Below are 24,719 nucleotides of genomic sequence, written 5' to 3' on the forward strand. Positions count from 1 at the left end.
GTTACAGTTTTGAGGGAGAGCCCCTCTGTGTGATGCACCAAGAACAATGTACTGTACAAGGAGAGACTGAACACGTGCGGAAAACTTGGCGCGTACAAACCGGAAGGGAAACTGGCTTGTTCGTCACCCGAGTGTGTGGTCGTGAATAGATGCAAAAGTTTGGCAAACTTTTTGGTCGTAACCCGATTTGTACGTGTTCAGAGACGTTTGTGACCCAAGGTTCCACTGTATTTGGTTTTCGAAACATCACACAATAATCTGCATTGCTTGGTCACCATTACATCACACTCACCCTTCAGATCTCTCTCTTTGAATTGGGTTATCGGAAACATCATTGCATCAGCAAGCTGGGTGGACAGGACTGCATGGCAGGAGCTGAGCTGGAAAGACAAAGCACAGTTTCAAACAAAATGGTAGCGGACCAGTGAAATGGATATCACTGCTAAGACGTGGACAACACTTTTGTGGAATTTGAAATGCAACAGGTCTAACTTTGGGCAATGTCAGGACAAGCCTGGTCCTAAAGTGGCAATGAAGCTTTTTAGGTTTTCACTATTCAACTAGAGGCATGAGAGGTCACTAAATATCAGAAATGGTGGAAAATGGGCAGACATCCTGATTTATGGGCCAATTCATCAAAGATCATATAGTATTGGATGTACAGCCCAGTTTTGTTTTTATTTCTAATTTGGAGAAACAACTAAAATATGTGCATGGCTTTCTATTGGACACACATATTGTTCTAGTAGAATTCACAATTTTCTTTTCTATTGGAAGCTTACATCTTCGATTTACATATACACTACTATCCAGAAAAGCATAAAATATTTATTAAAGATGTCTTACTATCCTTAAATATCACAAGACACATTTATGCCCTATAACTATAATGACATAAAGTTAGACACCCATTTTTGAGCAGGTTCACTGTCACCACCTGCCTCTGCAGATCAAAGTGCTTTTTGACTTAATGCTCCTCTGGGTTAGCAGTGGTTTTTGCCCTGCATCTCTCCCAGGGTATTGTTTCTTCCCAGCGTCTTCCTAATGGTGGAATCACGAACACTGAGCTGAGCGAGGCCTGCAGTTCCTTAGATGTTTGTCTGGGTTCTTCTGTGACTTCCCACGCATGTTTTCTTTGCACTCTTGGGAGTCTCTGCTTGGCAGATTTAGCACTGTTCTAAGTTTTGTCCATTTGGAGATGATGGCTCTCACGGTGGTTTGCTGGAGCCCCAGGGTTTTAGAGACTCCTGTGTAAACCTTTCCCGACTGGTATACTTCAATAACTTCCTTTCTCAGGTTTTCTACAATTTCTTTTGATCGAGGCATAGTGTGCTGCTTGCTGAAGCCTTTAACCCAACTTCACATTATTAGAAAAGTTCTACTGAAGTGGGGCTAACGGCCATCAAACCTGGGAGTGTATGATCTAATTTAACTCATTATCATTTAAATTTGGTTTATTAGTTGACTGACTGCTAAGAGGGCAATTACGTTTTTTACATTGAGGATGTAGCGGTTGGTGAATTTTTTCCTTCAATAAATCTGTGCATTCTGTGGTGGGCTGGCGCCCTGCCCGGGGTTTGTTTCCTGCCTTGCACTCTGTGTTGGCTGGGATTGGCTCCAGCAGACCCCCGTGACCCTGTAGTTAGGATATAGCGGGTTGGATAATGGATGGATGGATGCGTATTGTGTTTACTCGAGTTGCCTTTGGTATTACAGTAAATTTGTGTGGAGATCAGAAACGATTAATTGTTATGAATAAGCAAAAAACTAAAGGAAACCAGGATGGGGGAAAAACACGTTCTCTCTACACTGTACCAGCTATGGAGTGGGATTCCTATCTGCAAACCTGGGCCCTCTTGCTCCAAGTCTCGTCACTTCTAGGTGGTTTTCTCCCTCCTGCCACCTCGCCTATTCCACCACCTTGGCATACTATCGGCATCCTCATTGCCATGTTAAACCTCATTTGAGCTTCACATCTGAACTTCTCTGAATCTTTACTTCAAAGCTTTTCTTTTACTCCAGTATTAAAAATACTCTTGGAGAAACAAAGCTCAATGTGTCTTTCACAGGTAATTTTCAATTGTGTAATAAGTCATGAATGTGTCTTATCTATAGGACTTTTAAAACAAAATGTTACAATGAAATCAAGTCTGACAAAGTATGAACTCCAGTGCACTAAACATATTAAATGGCTTTGTAGTAATACACACCGTAGACATCGAGCAGACCGACTGGATAAGTAGGTTAGAAGACTGATGGACAAAGAGCTGAAACAGGAAAAACTGGAGTCTACTACCAGTAATCAAGCTGTGCATCCACTTATACGTAGAGAAAACCTACAACTCATTTGAATTGTCTTGAGTGAGATAAGAACGTCTACAGAGTTTTTTGTGCTGTTGCCTGCATTTGTCACACCTAACCCTGAGGCTCCCCATTTAGACGTCAGAAGAGATCCAATTAACCGACGCTACACAAGTAAGCTTTCAGATGATTTTTTATTACTGAAGGAATATGCCTGCGTATGAGAAATGTTTCAAGAGTAAAAGAACTAACAAATTTGAATGTAAAATATAAATCTGTGAATGTGAATGATTTTATTTTATATTGTTAACTGAACAGAATGTGGAACAAGAAAAACTGTAAATTTAATATCTGTGCTTTTTGTTCTCTAAATATTTATCATGAATAGCTAAAAGAACATGATATCATTCTTGCAGCTCATCTTCTCTGTAAACTAGTTGAAAATACTCAGGTTTCATTTAAGTGACTAAATAAAAAAAAAAATCTTTTAGTTCAAATGGTACAATGCTTGTGTTCTCAAGTACCTGATTCTGTAGGGACTGCTAGTATAGTATAGTACTGCTAGTATAAATACATATAAATCATGAGGGTCCTCAAGCACCCTTGCCTGGCTGGGCCACCCTCAACATGGAAGGACAGGGGGAGACAGCATGCACAGGGCATTGACTCAACCAGACCACTACATGGCAAACCTCCTGGGTTGCAGCAGCGTCCAGTAGTGTCACAGTTTCCCACAGGACATCATTGGAACTGGAGTTCTTGGACTCAGCCCTGTTGGGTTCTGTGGGCGCCACTAAGGGGTGCAATGGGGACTAACGAGCCCTACCTTCTCAGGCTCAAGCCTTACCCGGAAGGGATCCTGGAGAGCGATTATGTGACATCAGAAGTACTCCCAGGTTTCACATAAAAGGAGCTGCTTACCACAGCTCAAGGTGCTGGAATCAAGAGGAAGGAGGACAACGTTTACATGAAAGAGTGGAGGCAGTGACTGTGACAGAGAGTGAGAGATACAGAAGAAGGAAAAGAGTTGCTGTGCGCTGCTTCTGTTTTATACTGTATTGTGGCGGGAAACATTTATAAAAGAAGAGTTTCCCACAATAAACACTGTTTTGTTCATTTGATACTTGTGCCCAAGACAGTCTGTCTGATGTTGGGGAGATATATATATAGATATATATATATATATATATATATATATATATATATATATATATATATATATATATATATATATATATATAGTGAAAAAGGCGCCATATTGCACCCGACCCAGCACAGACTGACCCAGAGGGACATGCTCAAGCACACACACTTTTTATTTTTCTTCCCCTGTGGGCACACGTCTTCCCCGTCACCCACTGGTAATACACAGTCCCAAAAACAGTTAAATAAGACACACAACTCTCCACCTTGGCACCACCACTCCTCCCAAGCACCCTCGTCCTCTTCCTCCCGATTTTGGCTCCTGAGTGGTTGATGCTGGCTCTTTTTATAGCCCTCCCGGAAGTGCTCCAGGTGCTTGATCAGCAGGTGCTAATTGCACTTCCGGGAGGGGCTGTAGAGGTGTTCATGCTGGCTTTGGGATCCATGCAGACACCCCCCTGGCGGCCACCCCAGATCCCCACAGGGTTGGGGAGAACTCCAACTCCCATGAAACCCTGCAGGAAACTGAGGCATCACCATGAATCAGGGAGGCTGCCACCAAGCGTTCTGGGGGAGGTACCGAGGAGCCCATGGCTGCTCCCTTGGAACATAAGTAGAAGGTGCGTCCCGGCCGCATGCCACAATATATGTATAATGTATATATAAATGACAGTGCTCAAGCCATTTAATGACATACCTCATCTATGACTTTGGAAAACTGCAGCAAAGTGGAGCTCATAACTTCATCGTCACTGCCTAGTGGGAAACGCTACAAGAAAAGATGAAAACAAAATTATTCTTACTTTTAATTCAAATAATAAGAAAGAAGGAGAACTGACCAAGAAGTAATTTACAGTGGTCCCTTGGTATACGTCCGCTTTGGAATAAATCCAACTTGGTATACGTCCTGTTTGGACGCGAAAATCTTGCTTGGTATATGACCTTTGTTTGAAATACGACTCGCGTGCTACCCTTGTTTAACTCTCTCGAGACAAAGCCACGACTGCCCACAAGCGTCAGTGCGCCAGCTGCTAGCATTCAGTGAACAACCTGCGCTATAATTCTCTGTGAATTTTCACGTAATTTTGTGTTTTTTCTCGTAAATTTGAATTGATTGTTGAAAAGTATGAAGGTGGCATGCATATCCGGGAAATAGCTGCTGCACACCGTATGCCGAGAACGACGGTATCGACGATTGTGAAAAACAAAGATGTTATTAAAAAGTACATTAAGGTTAAATTTTCATTTATTTCATCTAATTGCTTTTGTATTTATGTATTTTAGTATTAAGCAGTGTTTAAATTATTTTATACAACCCCATTAATGTATAGTATGCCAATAACAATAGGATTTTTTTAACATGGGAACGGATTAATCATTTTCCCTTTATTTCGTATGGGAAAAATTAGTTTGGCATACGTCCTGTTTGGTACAGGACGGTTTGGTTTGGTCCCTACAGATTTTATTATTTATTTATTTTATTATTTTTTCTCCAGCCGTCTGGAGTTTTTTTGTTTTTTCTGTCCCCCCTGGCCATTGAACCTTACTCTTATTCGATGTTAATGTTGATTTATTTTGTTTTATAATTGTGTCTTTCATTTTTCTATTCTTTAATATGTAAAGCACTTTGAGCTACTGTTTGTATGAAAATGTGCTATATAAATAAATGTTGTTGTTGTTGTTGTTGTTGCTGTTGTTGTTGTTGTTGGTATAAGTCCAAGGATCTGGAACGGATTAAGGACGCATATCGAGGTACCACTGTATATGCAACCTGGAGCATACCATATCCTAGCCTAATAGAAGGAATAACAATAATATTAATTGGTTTAATCAGACAAAGCATTCATACTTTAGTCAGTGTACGTTAGGCGTATAATTTTCATAAAATACAAACATTCTATGATCCCTGCCATTACCATTTAAAATGATGAATGAGCCACATATTAACATTCTAGAAGTGTCCAAGATATTAATTTGTAAGTCACCACAGTGTTAGTGCTTAAATTAAAAGTTGTAAATCAGCTAGGGAGGACCAAGCCCACCGGGTTTGTTATTTATACCATCAAATTCAAATGTTTAGTTCAAACCAGTCATGTCAGACAGCTCATAATAAACAGGTCTACATGTCTTCAACTGGTGAAAATTCTCTCCCTGATACCAAATCAACTAAACATAACGCGTCCCCTAGAATAAAGCCCTAACTTGAATGTTGTGAGAAGACGCTATATAGCGCCTGACCCGACACAGATTGGACACGGGAGGCACGTGTAACATCACGTGTAACATAAAAAGACTTTTATCTATCTTCAGCTGGAGGGCACATCTTCCCGATAATCCCCCCAGCCACAACACAGTCCCAAGCACTAGTAAATTACCAGTAAAGCACAAGTACTTTCTCCTCCTTGGCACCACCACTCCTCCCTAGCAACCTTGTCCTCCTCCACCCGATGAGTGCCAGGGTGGTCGCTGGCTCCTTTTATAGTTCACCCGGAAGTGCTCCAACTGTTTGATCACCGAGTTCCGGCGGCACTTCCGGGTGTGATGAATCTGTTGCCCATACAGGCTCAGGAGTCCCAAACACAGCACCCCCTGGCAGTACCCAACAGGGCTGCACCCAACTCCAATTCCAAGGGAGCCCTGTGGGACTACTCCAGCCCAGGGAGGCGGCCATCTAGCGTCCAGGGGGAGGTGTTGCACTGTCCAGGGCTGCACCCCCTGAATATAGTGTGCAGGGGCGTCCCGGCTGGGCATGGACGCCAGCCGCCTGCCACAATGTGTTCAGGCTCCAATATGTAAATCAACTTGTGCCAACCTTCAATTCAATAAATGCAAAATAATCTAAACTGAAAGAGAAAAAAAAAAAAGAAATACTGTCCAGGAATTATTAGTCATCACTGAGACAATCTGTAATGCCTCAAATCTGTTTAAAAGAAAGGCATGTTAAGGTACAACCCTGACAGACTCCATACTGTACATCTTAGACTAGCTCCACACTTTACATCTTCATATAAAAAGGGTGCTTTTTTCAATGAAAACGATCTGTTTTTACATCGCTTACAAAAGCATCTCCAACAACATTAAAATGGCCAAACAAAAAAAACATACGACATAGTAGTTCACCTGCACTGGGCACCCGCACATCTGTGGAAACAGGGTATGCTGCCAGCCACAGGATTTCTCACCAGACTGTAGTGAGTTGCCGTTTGCGCATGTATGCAGCACTCAAACCGCAAAGCACTAACCATCTGAAGGCCGGGATCAAACACAGTTCTTTCGATTGGTATTGCAATATTTGCATCTGTTCTTTGTGTCTGTGTTTTGGTATCATAAAAGGTATCTCACCGCGAGTTTGGAGGATCATAAACTTAGTACGTTTACACCCCACAAGAAGCTATCAATGTTAGCTTAAATGTCAGTAAGTGCTGCCCAGGGCGTATATCCGAGTTGAGCTGAACTTGCCAAGCCACAGATGCTCCCAGAATAAACCCCCTCAGCTTCCAAAGAAACCTAAATGGTTTGCACAGCTTGGGAAAAAATAAGGATAGATAAATAACTACAATGGCAATACAAACTCGCTGCCTCAAATTATCTTGACGCGGTAACAATTTGCAACACCAAAATAAAGCCGGAACTCACCCGAGTGTCATACTCTTTGAGCAGCTTTGAGGTGAGGTGTGTAGCGGCACTCAGTTCATTCTGTGAAGAAGAAAAAAAAAAATGACATTAATGTCGTAGAGCAGAACAGCAAGGGAAAGCTCAACCTGGCAGATTTATACTCAGATTGTGAGTGATGAGAATCTGAAATTGTTAAAAGTGCCTTCTTAGAGAAGAAAATGTCGTTACCCTGCGACTATAAGCAGTAATGCAGTTGTTCCAAGTAGACTGAATGAACTTTTCTTCCTGCGCTTTCATCCTTTTGTGCTCTTAACAGTGCAATTCAATACAGCAGAGCCCTGCATAGGCACTCATACAAATGACAACACCTGCTTTTCTTACGATTTTAATGATTGATTTGCAGATTTTAAACAAATTAGTGTCACATAAAGTTTAGCAGTGGAAGGTTTGATGATGTTCACTGGTGTACAATTATCTAGTCACACTAACATTTTACACTGCGTAACACATCTTTAGATTTCATTTTTGCAAATTAGTTGACACCAAAGGTAGCCTCCACTGTGGAGTCATTTAAATAATTCCGATGAGGAAAAAATTATTATAATCTAGCCTGTACTTTTTAATTTTATTGATTTTCATGAATAACGTTACAATGAATTAGACATCACTAAATCCAGACTAAATAATTTTTTTTTTTTTTAATATTTTTTTGCATTTATATAGCACTTTTCTCACTACTCAAAGCGCTCAGCAGTTGCAGGTTAAGGGCCTTGCTGAAGGGCTCAACAGAGCGGAGTCCCTTTTGGCATTTACGGGATTCGAACCGACAACCTTCCGATTGTCAGTGCAGATCCCTAGCCTCAGAGCCACCACTCCGTCTAATACAATCAATATTATACCATTTACATTTATGTTTCAAATCAATCGCTACACAAACCGCTATCCAGTTCTGTGAGCTCTGATCAGTAAGTGGCCCCTCATATATACTAAGACTAGCCATAACTATGCATACGTTTCATTGTGAAAATAAAGGTGCTCAGCGCACAAGAAGGATAAGAAACTGGATAACAACTTGTATGGTTAACATGTCTCTGTGTTAACTATGTGCACTCTATGCAACTCCTCTATTTAAATCCCTGTTGTATATACCGTATTTACTCGTGCACCACGCGCCCTCGTGTAAGACGCGCACCCTACTTTTTACAAAGAAAATCGCAAAAAAAAGTTTTGCCCCGTGTACGACGCGCGTTGTGATTGTATAGAAAGCATTTAGCGAGAGAGCGAGTAAGCGAGCGAGAAAGGGAGCGCAAGTGTGCGAGTAAGCAAGCGAGAGAGAGAGCGCAAGTGTGCGAGCAAGCAAGCGAAAGAGAGAGCGCAAGTGGGCGAGCAAGCAAGCGAAAGAGAGAGGCAAGTAAGCAAGCGAGAAAGGGAGCGCAAGTGTGCGAGTAAGCAAGCGAGAGAGAGCGCAAGTGCGCGAGCAAGCGAGAGAGAGGCGAGCAAGAGAGAGAGAGAGAGCGCGATCAAGCAAGTGAGAGAGAGAGAGAGTGCCAGCAAGTGAGCAAGAGAGAGAGTGCGAGTGGGCGAGCAAGAGAGAGAGAGAGAGCAAGCGAGTGAGCCAACGCAGAAGAAGTTTCCTCGTGTATGACGCGCACCTGATTTTCTAATGCTAATTTTGGGAAAAATGTGCGCGTGGTACACGCGTAAATACGGTACTATATGGGCGGCATGGTGGCGCAGTGGGTAGTGCTGCTGCCTCGCCATTAGGAGACCCAGGTTCGCTTCCCGGGTCCTCCCTGCGTGGAGTTTGCATGTTCTCCCCATGTCTGCGTGGGTTTCTTCCCACAGTCCAAAGACATGCAGGTTAGGTGCATTGGCGATTCTAAATTGTCCCTGGTGTGTGCGTGTGTGCCCTGCGTTGGGCTGGTGCCCTGCCCGGGGTTTGTTTCCTGCCTTGCGCCCTCTGTTGGCTGGGATTGGCTCCAGCAGACCCCCGTGACCCTGTAGTTAGGATGTAGCGGGCTGGATAATAGATGGGTGGATATACTATATACAGGATATGTAAGCTTGCGTAACTACTTTTTAAAATTAGATAACATGTTTAGGCAAAAAAAAAAAAAACACACACTTCCTTATACACATTTTTTGAGGAAACACGCCGTCATTAGGAATTAGTTAGCTTATCTTGTGTCAAGAACGTTTACTTAATCTTTTGCTCTTGAGGTTACTCTCGTTCAGTGTTTCCCAAACTCGGTCCTGTGGTCCCCCTGTGGCTGCAGGTTTTTGTTCCAACCAGCTTCTGTTTTTAATTGAACTCCTGGGCTAATTAAGTGATGTGTTATTTCCCAAATTCTATGTTTAGGGGAAAATATAGAAATTAGAAAACTAAGTTTGCTAAAAAAAATATATATATATATTAAAATGTACCAAGCAGTTATATAGGAATAATGTATTTTTTTTTCCTTTTTAACAGTATTTTCATTTTACTTTTCCAGGTGCTCTAATTTTTGTAATTAATCCATTACTTACTAATTAGTGGGTCTGACTCTAAAGTAGATTCAGCCTTTGATTATTCAGTGTTGTATGCCTGGGGGGTCTGATCTGCTCGTTTTAAATGGTCAATTGAAGGGTGAAGACAAAAGGTTAAGATGCGCTCTTCTGCACACGCTATCACAGCAGGAAGGCACCCGTCGTCAGCACGTCTGGTGTACTGACAAGAGACAACTTCCTGCTACATGAGTAACAGTACAAGCAGGCTTGCTATTGACAATGAATGGGGCCATCGACGGGCGGTTCATCACCAGCCCACCTCACAGTCACCTCCACTACAGCATGCTGCCGGCAGCGTCCGCCCTCCGAGAAACGAACACGGTGCGGCCAAAGGCGGGTAGTGAATCGCCCCCATTCAATAGGCAGCCTTCCGATGCACATTACAATGCTACCAAATGCCCTGTTCGCCCTCAATGGCCTCTGTTCAGCCACAACCGCTTGCAGCATTACCAAGAACAAATGGGGCAGCCTTGTGTGGTGGGCGGGCAGTGAAGCCGCTTGCCGCCGGGAGCCGCCCGAGGGACACTACACTGCGCGAGCAGCGAAATCGCACCCCCTTTCCAGCCACCGCTTGCAGTGTCCCCAGGCCGAAGATGATGGAGCGCATGCGTCGCAGCTGCGGCCCTGTTCGTAAGTCATAGGTCGGATGTCCGTAACCTGGGGACTACCTGTACAGTATTTCTGTCAAGTTCAGCCAGTGCTACTTGATATTTGATTGTGCTATCTGCTACCTTTGGAAGGTACACCTGGAATGACCGTGAAGACTGATGGGCGTCACTGTCCCTTGAACACACTGCTAGCAGGCGGTCTCAACTGGCTCAACTGGAGGACTCCCAACCCACCTTCAGCATGTAACTCATTTTCAATACTACTGCAAATTGGAAAAAATCTAATTCTCGATTACAGGATCTGTTCAAAAATTTTTTTTAAATATGGCAAGGTTTGATTTATAAAATTTTAGAATAAGCATTTATATTGGGTGAAAAGGACTATTTTTGCCGATGCTCTTGGCTCTCCTATCTCTCTCTCTCTCACAAGTCGGGGTTTAAAATTCTGTCTTTATAGTTTTTGTCTCTTTTTGGTCCTGCTTTCTTTTCTAAACTTTATGATTTTTTTTTTTTTTTAAGAATCTAGTTTGACTATGACGTCATTGTTGTATTAGGTCAACTTGAGTGTATGCAATGTTATTTCCTTCAAATAAAATAAATAAAACATACAAAAAAAAAAATTCTCTCCTCAAATTTATTTTCTCCCATCATTTTTTTGTCCACCACACTACTTGGTCTCTCATTCCAAGTGTCTATCGTTCTTTGTGTAAAGAAAAACTTCCTAATGTTTGTGTGTAATTCACCCTTCACGAGTTTCCAAATGTGTCCCTGTATTCTAGATGAACTCATTTTAAAGTCACCATCTCGATCCACTGGACTGATTCCCTTCAACGTTATAAACCCTTCAGTCGGGTCTCCTCTTCATCTCCTTCTCCATTAACTGTAAAGGCTCAGCTCTTGTAATTTGTCCTCATAACTCAAACCCTGTAGCCCTGAATCAGCCTAGTCGCTCTTCTCTGGACCTTTTCTTGTGCTATTATGTCTATTGTGTAGCCTGGAGACCAAAACTGCACCCAGGACTCCAGATGAGGCCTCACCAGTGTGTTATAAAGCCTGAGCAGAACCTCCTGTGACTTGTACTGCACACATCAAGGCGCTATATAACCTGACATTCTGTTAGCCTTCTTAATGGCTTCTGAACTCTGTCTGCCAGTTGATAGCATCGAGTCCACCGTAACTCCTAAATCCTTCTCATAAGGTGGACTCTCAATTTTCAGACCGCCCATTGTGCATTCAAACCTCACATTTTTACTTCCTGTGTGTAATTCTTTACATTTTCTGACATTAAACTTCATCTGCCACAAATCTGCCCAAGTTCTTCTGTAATGATTTAACGGATTCCAAATTATCTGCCAATCAGCCTATCATCTAAAAACTTAACCAGCTTGTTACTTATATTCCTATCTTTATCATTTATATATAGGATAGTCCAGATCTAATTATGCAATTTTCATTAAGCTATAACTTATTAAGTTTATTACATAAAAAAAAAATCACCCAAAAAATCCCGGACCATCGAGAAGTGAGCGAACTGACGACACGAAGAATCGTCTTCTCGCTGAACTGGAATCGTCCCCGCATAAATCAAAGTCATCCAGACGATCTGGATCTGGATAATTAGAACTGGACCACCCCGTAAATTAAAAGTAGCAGCGGCACCTGCACTGCCCCCTGCTGGACACCACTCTTAAAATCAGCCAATTCTGGTGAGGTTCCTGGCACCGTCACCCTCTGCTTCCTTTGTCTGAGCCAATTCTGCACCCATCTAAAAGCATCACCCTGAACTCCCACAATATTGAAATTATAAAATTATTAGAATGTAGATATTCAAAACAGAACAAGCTACCTGTGCATCGTATATCCGCTGCATTGCATGATGAAGCTGATGGGAGTAACTGGAGATAGCGGCAGCATCTTCTTCAAATACACCCAGCAATGATCGTGTCTAAATTGGAAAAGAAAAAACAAAAGTTATTCCACACCTCAAAAATCAAATCAGTTAAAAAAAAAATAATAATAATAATAATAATAATAAACAAGAGATAAAAATTCTGAGGGGAAATAATTTCTATTAAAGAAAAAAAAAGTTCAATGCTGTTAATAATCAGCATGTCCATTAACCAGCCACATGTTTAAAACACGCACTTTTGGCTAAATTATTGTTACATTTCGACTTCCAGAAAACTCGACACACATCAAAAACAGGAAGTGCAAGTCACATGACATTGAGTTTCCGAACTGAAGATCCGCCCCATAAATGAACGGCCATTCATTTGTCAAAACTCAAAAACTCAGTGTCATGTGACTTATCAGCGAGCGTCATAAACAGGAAGTGCAAGTCACATGACATTGAGTTTCCGAACTGAAGATCCGCCCCATAAATGAACGGCCGTTCATTTGTCAAAACTCAAAAACTCAGTGTCATGTGACTTATCAGTGAGCGTCATAAACAGGAAGTGCAAGTCACATGACATTGAGTTTCCAAACTGAAGATCCGCCCCTATAAAGGGCCGTTCATTTGTCAAAACTCAGTGTCATGTGACTTATCAGCGAGCGTCATAAACAGGAAGTGCAAGTCACATGACATGGAGTTTCCGAACTGAAGATCCGCCCCATAAATGAACGGCCATTCATTTGTCAAAACTCAAAAACTCAGTCCCATGTGACTTACATTTTCTGTTTATGACGCTCACTGATAAGTCACATGGGACTGAGTTTTTGAGTTTTGACAAATGAATGGCCGTTCATTTATGGGGCGGATCTTCGGTTCAAAAACTGTGTCATGTGACTTGCGTTCCCTGTTTATGATACTCACTGATATTTCTAGAAGTAGATATTTAATAATATTTTAGCAAAGAATGCACATGTTTTACACGTTTTGAGCATAAAACTGGATAACTGGATTGTGCGACACAAATAATGCAAGATTTTCTTTTTCTAGGGTGTTTTTCACATCGTTTGCCGCAATACAGCACTACTCACGCTGCCTTGTATTAAATAAACTTTTTACATGAAAACATGACACTAAAACTTTGTCTTACAAAAAAAGAAAATAATCATTTCTATGTGGGGTATTCCTTTAACAGATGGTGACTTATCAAGGCAGATACAAATCGCCTCCTGTGCTTTAACACTTTTGCCATGCAATGCATTCCTCGATACTGACGTTATAACCACAGCCATTTTCAGAACCCGTTTGTTTTTTCTGTCCACCCTGGCCATCGGACCTTACTCTTATTCTATGTTAATTAATGCTGACTTATTTTATTTTCTTACTGTGGCTTTTATTTTTCTATTCTTCATTACGTAAAGCACTTTGAGCTACTTTTTGTATGAAAATGTGCTATAGAAATAAATGTTGTTGTTGTTTTTTCCAATACAAGAGTGCTGGGAGATGGAGCCTTGAGTACAACAAGGCAGACACCAACACCAAACAGGATGCCATTTCAGCAAAGGGCATGGCCTCTCTCTCATCCACCTAGGGTGAATTAAAGTCGCCAACAGACCTAAGTGGCACGTCATCTTGAGACGAAGGAGAACATGGAAATCCTCAGGGCTCCGGAGATGCAGAGCTTCAGAATGAACCATTCACTAGCCACCTTAATAAAAGGACAAGTGTCTGTGTGTGTGCGCGAGTCTGTGTGTCTAGCCAGTTGCTAGAGTTAGGAAGAAAATTTAAAAGATAGGCCAAACATGCAGAAGAAGGGTAAAAAAAAAAAAAAAAAAAAAAACTAGAATATGAAATAAGGGTCTAAATATTAAGAAAATTGATCTTATTAGCCTGGTCTGTTGTCCAGTGTTATACACCGGAAACGGCAGATTGGTGGCGACTTTCTTACACTTTCTTTCTTCCATGAGGAAAAGGCCGGGACCGGGTATGTATTATCACACCGGACCAAATGGACAGCCATGAGGTCTACATAGATTACTTAGATTTCAACACATCCTAGACAGGCAGCACAGCTAGAACGGAGATATGTGAATTATATTGTTAGGGCTACCCTTCCATCCATCTTCTAAACCCGCTCAGTCCTCCCAACAAGCATAGGGCACCAGACAATCCCTGGACAGAGTGCCAGTCCATCGCAGGGTGAACGCACAGACACAGGGTCACCAGTCCGCCTAGCCTGCATGTCTCTTTGACTATGGTAGAAAACGTCCATGGACACGGGGAGCACAATCAAACTCCACGAAGGGACGCAAACCCAGGCTCCCTCGTTGCAAAGCAGAAGTGCTACAACTGCGCCATTGTGCAGTACCATTAAAGACACCAAGTACTGTAAATTGAACTATACAAGATTGGTCATGCAATTGATTGAAAAAAGAATTTTACTGCCACCCATAAATCACTCTTAGAAATGGTCAACTTTTAAAGTCCATCAATACACTGTTTTCAATCTGAATAATTTAATAACAAACTCGAAATAAGTGCTTCTGGCAAACGTTAAGCACATAATGCAACACAGGAAAATCAAACCGTCAACTACACGAAACAAAGAGGCAAGAAAAGGATGGGAGCGTCGCCATTAGAAGAAAAGACACGTCTACAGTTGCTACCGCAGCCTCACCTCACACTCCACCTGTTTCAGGGACAGCTTCTTCTTCCAGGCCATAAGGTCTCTGAATTATCAGGTGCCTGATCTTACCTTCCCAGTAATGTACCCACCTGCTGGTAGACCTCTATGTTAACACTGGCAGCGCACCATCTATTGGAATGTGCCTTGTAATGTTTGTAGTAATTAAATTAACTAATCAGTAATATAATCAAAATAATCATATGGTGAATACCAATATTTGTGATGTGCCATCTGTTGGAATGACAAATGTAATGCACATGTCTCTATTATATGTTATTTGGTATGGTATTTATAAAAGCAGTGTTAATGTTTGTAATGTGCCATCTGTTGGAATTACACGTGCTATGTACATGTCTCCGTTATATGCCATTTGGTATGGGATGTATAAAAGCTAATGTTAATGTTAATGTTTGCGATGCGCCATCTCTTGATATGACAAATGTAATGCATATGTTTTGTCACGCACGCGCGCATAGGGAGCCGCGGAAAGACCCGACGAGCCGCGTATCACATCGGGCCAGAGGATCGAGGCGAGGCACTAACCCTTCTTTCTTTTGTTCCCATAGACAGACAGATTCAACGTCGCCATAAAATCTCAGACACATGGAAAGCAACGCTAGCCACTTCCGCATTCCATCCCTTCCTGGTTCCATCACGATGACGTCATTCCTCCCACACACCACCGCGGTTCCCTTCCAGCATGCCCTTCAATTTCCGGTCCCTCCTTATTTAAGTTCCCCCCTGCAACTGTGACTGTGTGATGTGATGACCTCTTGTCAGAGCATAACGAGTGTATACAAGCTTAATATTTTTTGTTGCTTTATTTCCTTACAGTATACGGGGCCGGAAACGCCAAACCTTTATCTGTCTTTGATCCTTTATTATAGTTTCTATTATATGCTATTTGGTATGGGATTTATAAAAGCAGTGTTAGTGTTTGTGATGCGCCATCTGTTGGAATGACAAATGTAATGCACATGTCTCTATTGTATGCTATTTGGTATGGGATTTGTAAAAGCAGTGTTAATGTTTGTGATGTGCCATCTATTAAAATGAAAAATGACAAATGCAATGCATTTGATTACTACAAATGTTTTTTGATGCATCATTTGTTGGAATAACAGAAACACAGCAACCGGAGTGTCGCACAGATAAGCTGAAACGTATCCTTTATTTCAGTTAGATTCAATGGTATGTGTACTTCCATCTACACTTTTTCTTTTTTTCTAATACAGTGCAAAGCAATCAATATGTCTACACTCCTGTTTTGCACCATGTACACTGGCCATTCTTCTGCTATTATTATAGCATTATTGTGTATCGCCATTGCGGTCTTATTTCCTGTATATGTTTCCCTGCCCCCCATCCACACACCCCAAAACCCTGCACTAGAATTTCACTTTGCTTTTTGAAGTGTATGTGACAATCAAGATTAAATGTAAATCTAATCTCTGTGTGGTCATATTTTACGGCTTTGCTAACACACTTACTGACAATGCTAGGTGGCAAATGGCAATGTAAAAAATCAACAGCTTTTGATATCAGATATGCACATGGCACTCAAGGCCTGAGCGGCATCAGCACGAGGGGTGGTCGGTCACCCGAGTCTAACCACACAGGATCCACAAAGCTTCCTGCAGACAAGCAACGGCCTCCCTAGGAGGTGCCTTTTCTGACACTCCTAACACCAGCCTGTTGCCATATCCTGTGGAATACCTTCATGGTTTCTCTTCTGTCTTTCAAAGCTCACCATAGGCACAGTCAAAACTCAACGGCATCCTTACTAAAAGCAGTAAAGTGCAAGTAAAGCTTCCGTAAGATCAATAGGAAGAAAAGGAGTTTCTGCATTAATTTGCAAAGAATACACAAAGGTGATTACAAAAGTGTGATGGCTGACAAATACAGTTTATCCAAGGTGTTTCTAATATACCAGCATGGGTAAGTGGATTTGAGAATGGAGGGCTAGACTAAGACTCTACAGGGCCCCTGGGCATCACACACACACAGACAAACAAACGAAATGTAATAACAATATACTAGACATTAAAAAAATGTTAAAGGCTAACAAACTCTCAAAACAGCTACAGCCTGTATCCAAATTCCAAATGAAGGTCCATAGGAGGGAGCTGCTATTACAATCTCTACAACAGGGTCCCCCACTCCGGTCCTGGAGGGCCTCAGTGGCTGCAGGTTTTCATTCTAACCCTTTTATTAATTAGTGGCCTGTTTATGCTGCTAATTAACTTCTTTTGAGCTCATTTCAATTGACTTGCTCTTGAAGACTCAGACCCCTTAATTGTTTCTTTTTCCTTAATTGGCAGCCAAAAAATAATGAGACGCAAAAATGAGCCAAAACAACTGGTGTCCATCACACAATATCTGAAAATAAAGAAAGATGAAGATCTCGGGAATGTTGATCTGCTCAGATGCCCAATGCCCTTAGAAAAGAGAAAATCAACAATGCCAGAACTGTATGATATTGCACAGTGAGAGCAGCGACAAGCCATGCATGGAATTAAAGAACAGGTTTAATTAACGACAAGAATTGGCGCCTAGCAATGGGTTGGAGTTTGAGGCCCTGACTGAGCTGATCTTCTGTTGGCTCGCTCACTCACTTCACATTTCACTTCTGTTTGGGGGCCATTTAACACTAGAATTACCAGAGCCTACGAAAATACTCGTAGATCCGTCCCACCTTAAATCGCTTCGCACCTCTCCATCAGCGTCTTTTGTCCTTTAAATGTGTTGATAAGCAGCAAACAGCAAGCAGCCTGCTGTCACATCCCCCACCCCACACGGTTTTCTCACTCAGGTCCGTTTACCTGCATGTCAGTTGCTTACAGTTGTATAGAGTGAGAAGTCGGGCAAAATGACACCTTTTATAAATACTATATTGTTATTTGGAACACACACGTGTGTTTCGTGTCTACAGCAATCTATGTACAGCAAACACATCGTTAAAACAGAAACGCTTTTCATGTTTTGGTAATAATTGAAAAAATGTAGACATGAAGTGTATAATGTGTGAAGCCCAAATTCCAAATATGCAGAAAGACAACCCGCGTTTACCTGCGACATTGACATGCCTTCGTTATCACAGCTTCGGTGGCGCAGCGGTATCAGCCATTGACTGGTAATCAAAGCTTCACGGGTTTGATCCTGGGCGAGTCCATTATGAGAACTGAGCTGCTCTTATTCTGACTATTTTACAATAAAAACTTATATTTGTGCTTTGTATATGTACATGGGAACATTAACATTTCTATGTTACTTACATAAAAGCCAGATCTAATGTTATTTAGCTATTTACTTACATGACGGCTCTACATCAGATCAAGAATGTACTTTTGCAATCGCTGTACTTGGTATATGTACATGGGAAGCTCTGCACTTTACGCGGTAAATAGGTAAATAACATTAGATCTGGCTTTTATGTAAGTAACATATAAATGTTAATGTTTTGGGTACGTGCACCGTCCTTTGTATGTAAGAGCCAGATCTACAGCGTAAAGTCACGAGTGCAGAGCTTCCCATGTACATATACAAAATACAGCGATGGCAAAAGTGCATTTTTGATTCGATTTAGAACTGTTGTCATGATTTGAGCTTACCTCTGTTATAGCGTGTCTATGTGAAAACAGCATTGTCAGATGCCTTGGGTGTGGGTGCTATGGGGAGTTGGGATCTTGAATGTGGCTGAGAAAAAGACAGAATGAAAAAAACAAAGCTAACCTTTACAAGTATCATAAATGACACCGGCTGTTACAGACTGGAATCAAATGTAAGTCCATCCATCCATTTTCCAACCCGCTGAATCCGAATACAGGGTCACGGGGGTCTGCTGGAGCCAATCCCAGCCAACACAGGGCACAAGGCAGGAACCAATCTTGAGCAGGGTGCCAACCCACCGCAGGACACACACAAACACACCCACACACCAAGGCCAATTGAGAATCGCCAATCCACCTAACCTGCATGTCTTTGGATTGTGGGAGGAAACCGGAGCGCCCGGAGGAAACCCACGCAGACACGGGAGAACATGCAAACTCCACGCAGGGAGGACCCGGGAAGCGAACCCGGGTCTCCTTACTGCGAGGCAGCAGCGCTACCACTGCGCCACCGTGCTGCCCTCAAATGTAAGTTTTTATTCTAAAATATTAAGAACACAAGCAGCTCAGTTCTCAAAACGAACTCACCCGGGATCGAACCCGTGAAGCTTTGATTACCAGTCAATGGCTGATACTGCTTCATCACCTAAGCTGTGATAACGAATGCATGTCAATGTCGCAGGTAAACGCGGGTTGTTTTTCTGCAGTTATATGTTTGAATAAAAGTGCATTTGTTCTGTTATATTTGTACCTTTTGTGAAAGTGTGTCTTTGATATTTGGAATTCAGGCTTCACACATTATATAGTTAATACCTACATTTTGTCATTTACTACTAGAATATGAAAACGGTTTCTATTTTAAAAATGTGTTTACACAGATTACTGTAGAAACGGAACGCACATGAAATGCGGGTGTTCCAAATAACGATCTATTATTTCCACTGTAAATATAATTGATAATCAATCAAGGCATGAGCTGGGAGAAGTTCATGCACGTTCTAAGTCAGTGGGAGGATGGAATAGCTGGCTGCTTGCAGCTTGTCTTTATCGGCACATTCAGAAGACAAAAGACGCTGGTGGAGAGGTGCGAACGGATCTAAGAAGCGATTTAAGGTAGGACGGATCTACCAGTTTTTTCGTAGGCTCTCGTAATTCTAGTGTTAAGGAAAGAAACAAAGCAATTTGGAGGAATGGAGAAGAAATTCAGGGGAAAAAAATCTTAAAAAACAAGCCGATTAAAATTAATTCAAAAGAAGTTAATTAGCAGCAAAAACAGGTCACTAATTAAGGGTGAGAATGAAAACCTGCAGCCACTGGGGCCCTCCAGGACAGGAGCTGGGGACCCCTGCTCTACAATGTATCATAACTGTTAACGATTTTGCAAGTCACTCTTTCCAACATACACAAAATGTAGTCTGCGCTTCCTGTTTCTTTGGAGACACTTTCACGGTGTTTTAAACCAGCAGAAGACACAGCTGAGCAAACAAGTGAAGAGCAAAGGGGTATGAGATGACAACTTGTGGACCGTCTAGTCAGGGCGATGAGATTCAAATGTATATGAACTGTAAACGTATTCGATTGGCGCTTCCATATCATTAATATATGATATTAACTTCCTTAGTGTTAGACCCAGGTTTAGGAAAACAGTGTTAACAGCTTTAATAACTGCATTGACACGTCTCGCGTAAGCGTCAGACCAGAGGATTACTCGGGCTGTAAAAGTGCAAACAGCATTAGTCCCGAGCATTATCAGGTAACGGTATAGGCAGGTCTTACATGAGTGCCAGGTCCGAGCATTACCCAGGCCAACGGTGTAGGTGCATCTTCTCCTAGCCTCGTAATGTTGTCTCGTAAGAAACGTTTTTCCACAGCCCAGGCATTGCTCGCTCTTGACAGTGATACGAGCAGTGATGACAAAGTGAATCTGTCTTCAGGCAGTGAAACTGAGACGGACAGCGAAGCCCAAAGCGGATCTGATGAATCTGAAAGTGACGCTCGCGTTTGGGTTTCTGTTGACCCTGCTTGTAATAAACCATCCATTATCCAACCCGCTATATCCCAACTACAGGGTAACAGGGGTCTGCTGGAGCCAATCCCAGCCAACACAGGGCGCAAGGCAGGAAATAACCAGCCCACCGCAGCTTGTAATAATAAACCAGCAACGCCTCATTTTGATTTTGTGAGGCAACCAGAAATTAAAAGTGAACACTGACAGCCAAGACCCACTCACTTCCTTGAAGTTATTTCTTGATGATGACGTGATCAAAAGAATTGTTAAGATGAAGCATTAGGCTGAATAGTGTCGGGTTAATGACCACACAGCTAAGCAGTTTTCCTGTTCAAAGCTATACCACACAACAGACATTTTGACAGGATATATCCATCTATCTGCGGTGGGTTGGCACCCTGTCCGGGACTGGTTCCTGCATGTGCCCTGTGTTGGCTAGGATTGGCTCCAGCAGACTTCCGTGACCCTGTGTTCGGATTCAGCGGGTTGCAAAATAGATGGATATATCCATCTATCCATTATCCAACCCGCTATATCCTAACTACAGGGTCACGGGGGTCTGCTGGAGCCAATCTTAGCCAACACAGGGCCCAAGGCAGGGCGCCAGCCCACCGCAGGACGGTATATATGGTAATGCCATTATTATTATACTTTTTACACGTTGTACTTTTAGTGTTTTGAATGTTTTACAGCAGAGTGATGAGATTTAACAGAAATTACATTTTTCAAGCCAAAAAATACAAAGCTTTTTACATGTTTTTTGGGAAAAAAATGGAATGTTAAGGAGATTAATGTATGGATTTCGGAATACTTTCTGATGCTAAACTGAGGTGAATATGAAGCTCTCTTTGCAGCATCACATACACTACTCTAGAAATGTGTTGCACCTGCCACCGTGTATTCCCAGGTTGCTAATAGTCAGCACTGGTGAGCACAGCGTTGGTGTTCGGCTCTTTCTTTTGATTTCCGTAAACAATTATCACAAGGACAGCATGGTTTCATTTAAAAAACATAGCTAGATTACTTCTTTTCCTTAATCACACAGCAGCAGATGCTTTAGTGACCTCAGGACTGGACTACTGCAATGCACTTCTCTTGAGAGTGTCTGGTCATGCAATGAATAGATAACAGTATGTCCAATATTCAGCCACAAGGGTTTTGACCCGTACTAAATCATGGAGCCATATTACTTTCATTCTCCAACATCTGCAATGGCTCCCTGTGCAACACTCTATACTGCATTTACTGGAATTCAAAGCTCGTCAGGATTTGGCTGCTCTGTACCTCAATAACCTTCTCTGTCCCTAATTTCCAACTCAAATCCAAATCCACACCCAATGTATTAATGAAGCACATCATTTAAAAACAACTAATGGATGGCCAAAGTAAAAACAAGATAAAAAAAAATGATCTAATCTCTCTATTAGAAAAGAAAATCCTGCGACGAGACAAGACTTTTGCCAAGAGATTTTGTTTCCAAGTCCCGCCCTCCTCTCAAGCATTTCCGGTTAACGGCCTGCCGTCCTCTCACCTGTCATTCATGTGAATGCTTTTGTCAGACACAGTTCCTGCGCTCTCAGCTCTTATTCATTTTTACGTTTTCCTCGCTTTAAGTTCCCAATTAACTCTTTGAGGGCCGAATATTTTTTCCAAAAAAACATTGTTTTCTGAAACACAATGGCTTCACCCAGAAATCAACATAGAACGTCTGTTGCTGCATGCTGTGGCTGCCAGCTTGCCAAGAATGTGCGGCAGACAGGCTCTATGAACCTGTTGAGCACCAAAATTAGCTGGGGACCCATCATCTGAAGCTGCAAAACCTCATATTTGTTTTCGATCGCCTGTATCAAAAGCAGAGTGTGACAAGTCTTAGTCCAATTCAGAGAGAGTAAGCAAAATGCCGTCCACTGAGTATTTTGCTTTACACATTCACTTTGACCTCTCACCACATGTCAGTGCCATTTTTGCCATTGTCTGTGCCTTGCTACCCATGGGAGCGCAGGAAATATTGGTCAAAACCTAACTTTCCTTCTACCAAGGAGAGTCTAACTAAAACGTAATGGTTGGTTTTGTCACAGTTTACAGTTGATTACAAATTATCGTCAGCTCCTCCTTTTGACAAAAGTCAACATCAGCCCTGAAAGAGTTAAAGAAGACGTACAGTGATCCCTCGCTATCCCTCGGTACTGACCCCTACTCTCTTTTCTGTTTCTTTTTCCGGTTTCTTTCACCTACTCAAAGCTTCATGATGCTCCAACAATGATGAACGGATTAAAAGGCAGAAGTCTACGTGACCATCATCATCATCAAGCCCTTCCGTGAGAACCCTAAATCCAAAGAGGACTGTTTCATTTATGTTAGGTAGAATGCCCAGAGGGGACTGGTCAGGGGGTCTCATGGTCTGGAATCCCTACAGATTTTATTTTTCTCCAGCCGTCTGGAGTTTTTTGTTTTTTCTGTCCCCCCTGGCCATTGAACCTTACTCTTATTCGATGTTAATGTTGATTTAATTTTGTTTTATAATTGTGTCTTTCATTTTTCTATTTTAATATGTAAAGCACTTTGAGTTACTGTTTGTATGAAAATGTGCTATAGAAATAAATGTTGTTGTTGTTGTTGTTGCTATATTGCGCTTCGACTTTCGCGGTTTCACTCCATCGCGGATTTTATATGTAAGCATATCTAAATATATATCACAGATTTTTTGCTGGTTCGCGGATTTCTGTGGATAATGGGTCTTTTAATTTATCGTACATGCTTCTTTAGTTGGTTTGCCCAGTTGATTTCATAAAAGGGAAACTACTGGCGGGTGGTTGAGAAGCTACCAAATCACAGCACGTATTATGTATTAAATAAAACTCCTCAATGATATACGATATGCTTACCGCACAGTGCTTCGCGTACTTAAAAGCCCGAACGGCACCTATTGATTTTTGACTGTTTGCTTTTCTCTCTCTCTTACATTCTCTGCTCCTGATGGAGGGGCTGTTCGCACAATGGCCTAGAGGATACGGACAGACGCTCCTCTAAAAAATGCTGAACGACTACCTTCACATTGATCCCTTCCTTTGTCAGGCGGTGCTTCGCATTGTCACACACGTGTGCATAGGAGGCAGCTGAAGGGCTTAGAGAGGACTGATAATACATCTACCCGTGGGGGTCGGGGTACGCTGAAGCTCTTTCTAAGTTCCCTGCAGGTCTTTCCCGGGAAATCCCACCAGGAGCCATCACCTCGACTTGGGACACATCACTTCCGGTCCCGAGGACGACGTCACTTCCGGTCCCGGCCCCGAGGACGACGCCACTTCCGGCCCAACGTCCTATAAAGCCTCGCGCCTCTTCTCTGGGAGGCAGTTCTGTTTTGGACTCTGTTGTGTAAACATGACTCTTATGAATCATTTGCTTTTGCAGCCAGGAAACCGCATTAAACGGGTGGCTGCCCCAAACCTTACCATGCCTTGTGTCTCTTCTTATTACAGCATACTTAAATGCCGAACAGCACTTATTGATTTTTTGACCGTTTGCTTTTCTCTCTTTCTCTCTCTCTGACATTCTCTGCTCCTGACGCGCACTCCTTTGAAGACGAAGATATGTTTGCATTCTTTTAAATTGTGAGACGGAACTGTCATCTCTGTCGTTTAAACGTTTGAATAAGAGACAAATGTTTGTTTGCAGAGTTTTAAAGTCCCTGTCTCTACAACGTCCTGTGTTTCTGTGACCTAAGCGTGACAATATAAAAATAACAATATTTTTATTAATATTATTATTAAAATTTATTTTACTATTAATATTTTATTAATATTTTTTATTTTTAATATTTTTTTTTAACTTTTCACCTTTCGCGGGAGGTTCTGGAACGCAACCCCGTGATCGAGGAGGGATCGCTGTATTATGTCCAAATCTTATTGAAGAATTTCATCCTGAAGGGTTATCAACAGAAGAAATGACAACACGGGCAATCCCAGCACCGAGAAACGAGGAAGTCAAACGAATCAACGCAAAAATTGTCGATCGGTTACACGGCAAATTGGTGAAATGCGTATCAATAGACTCTGCTGAAAAAGTTGGTGGCGATGGTGTGAAAACATCAATTTATAATATCACAAAGAATATCTACAACCGTTAACACCGTCTGGTCTTCCACCGCATGAATTACTGTAGAAAGAAGGACGTATCGTAATGTTATTGCGTAATTCACGTCTGAGTGATGGGCTATGCAATGGGACGAGATTAGTTGTTTTCAAAATTGGTCGAACAATTCTAACATGTAAAATTTTAACAGGCGACAAGAAAGGTAATGTAGTCCATCTCC

General features: G+C 42.0%; 1 protein-coding gene across 2 annotated transcripts in view; it reads right to left on the reverse strand.

The window, feature by feature from the left end:
• The window catches only part of appl1 (adaptor protein, phosphotyrosine interaction, PH domain and leucine zipper containing 1), a 68,355-nt gene that overhangs the window by 40,602 nt on the left and 3,034 nt on the right, over positions 1 to 24,719 (reverse strand). For both annotated transcript variants that reach the window (XM_039771280.1, XM_039771279.1), the window contains exons 2-5: positions 12,061 to 12,159; positions 7,081 to 7,140; positions 4,142 to 4,213; positions 293 to 380 (exon numbers count right to left, since the gene is read on the reverse strand). In XM_039771280.1, coding sequence (XP_039627214.1) covers positions 293 to 380; positions 4,142 to 4,213; positions 7,081 to 7,140; positions 12,061 to 12,159 — 319 coding nt within the window. The remainder of the gene's footprint in view (positions 1 to 292; positions 381 to 4,141; positions 4,214 to 7,080; positions 7,141 to 12,060; positions 12,160 to 24,719) is intronic.

The sequence above is a fragment of the Polypterus senegalus genome, chromosome 12 (genome assembly GCF_016835505.1).
Source record: "Polypterus senegalus isolate Bchr_013 chromosome 12, ASM1683550v1, whole genome shotgun sequence".
In the NCBI taxonomy this organism is placed as follows: Eukaryota; Metazoa; Chordata; class Cladistia; order Polypteriformes; family Polypteridae; genus Polypterus; species Polypterus senegalus.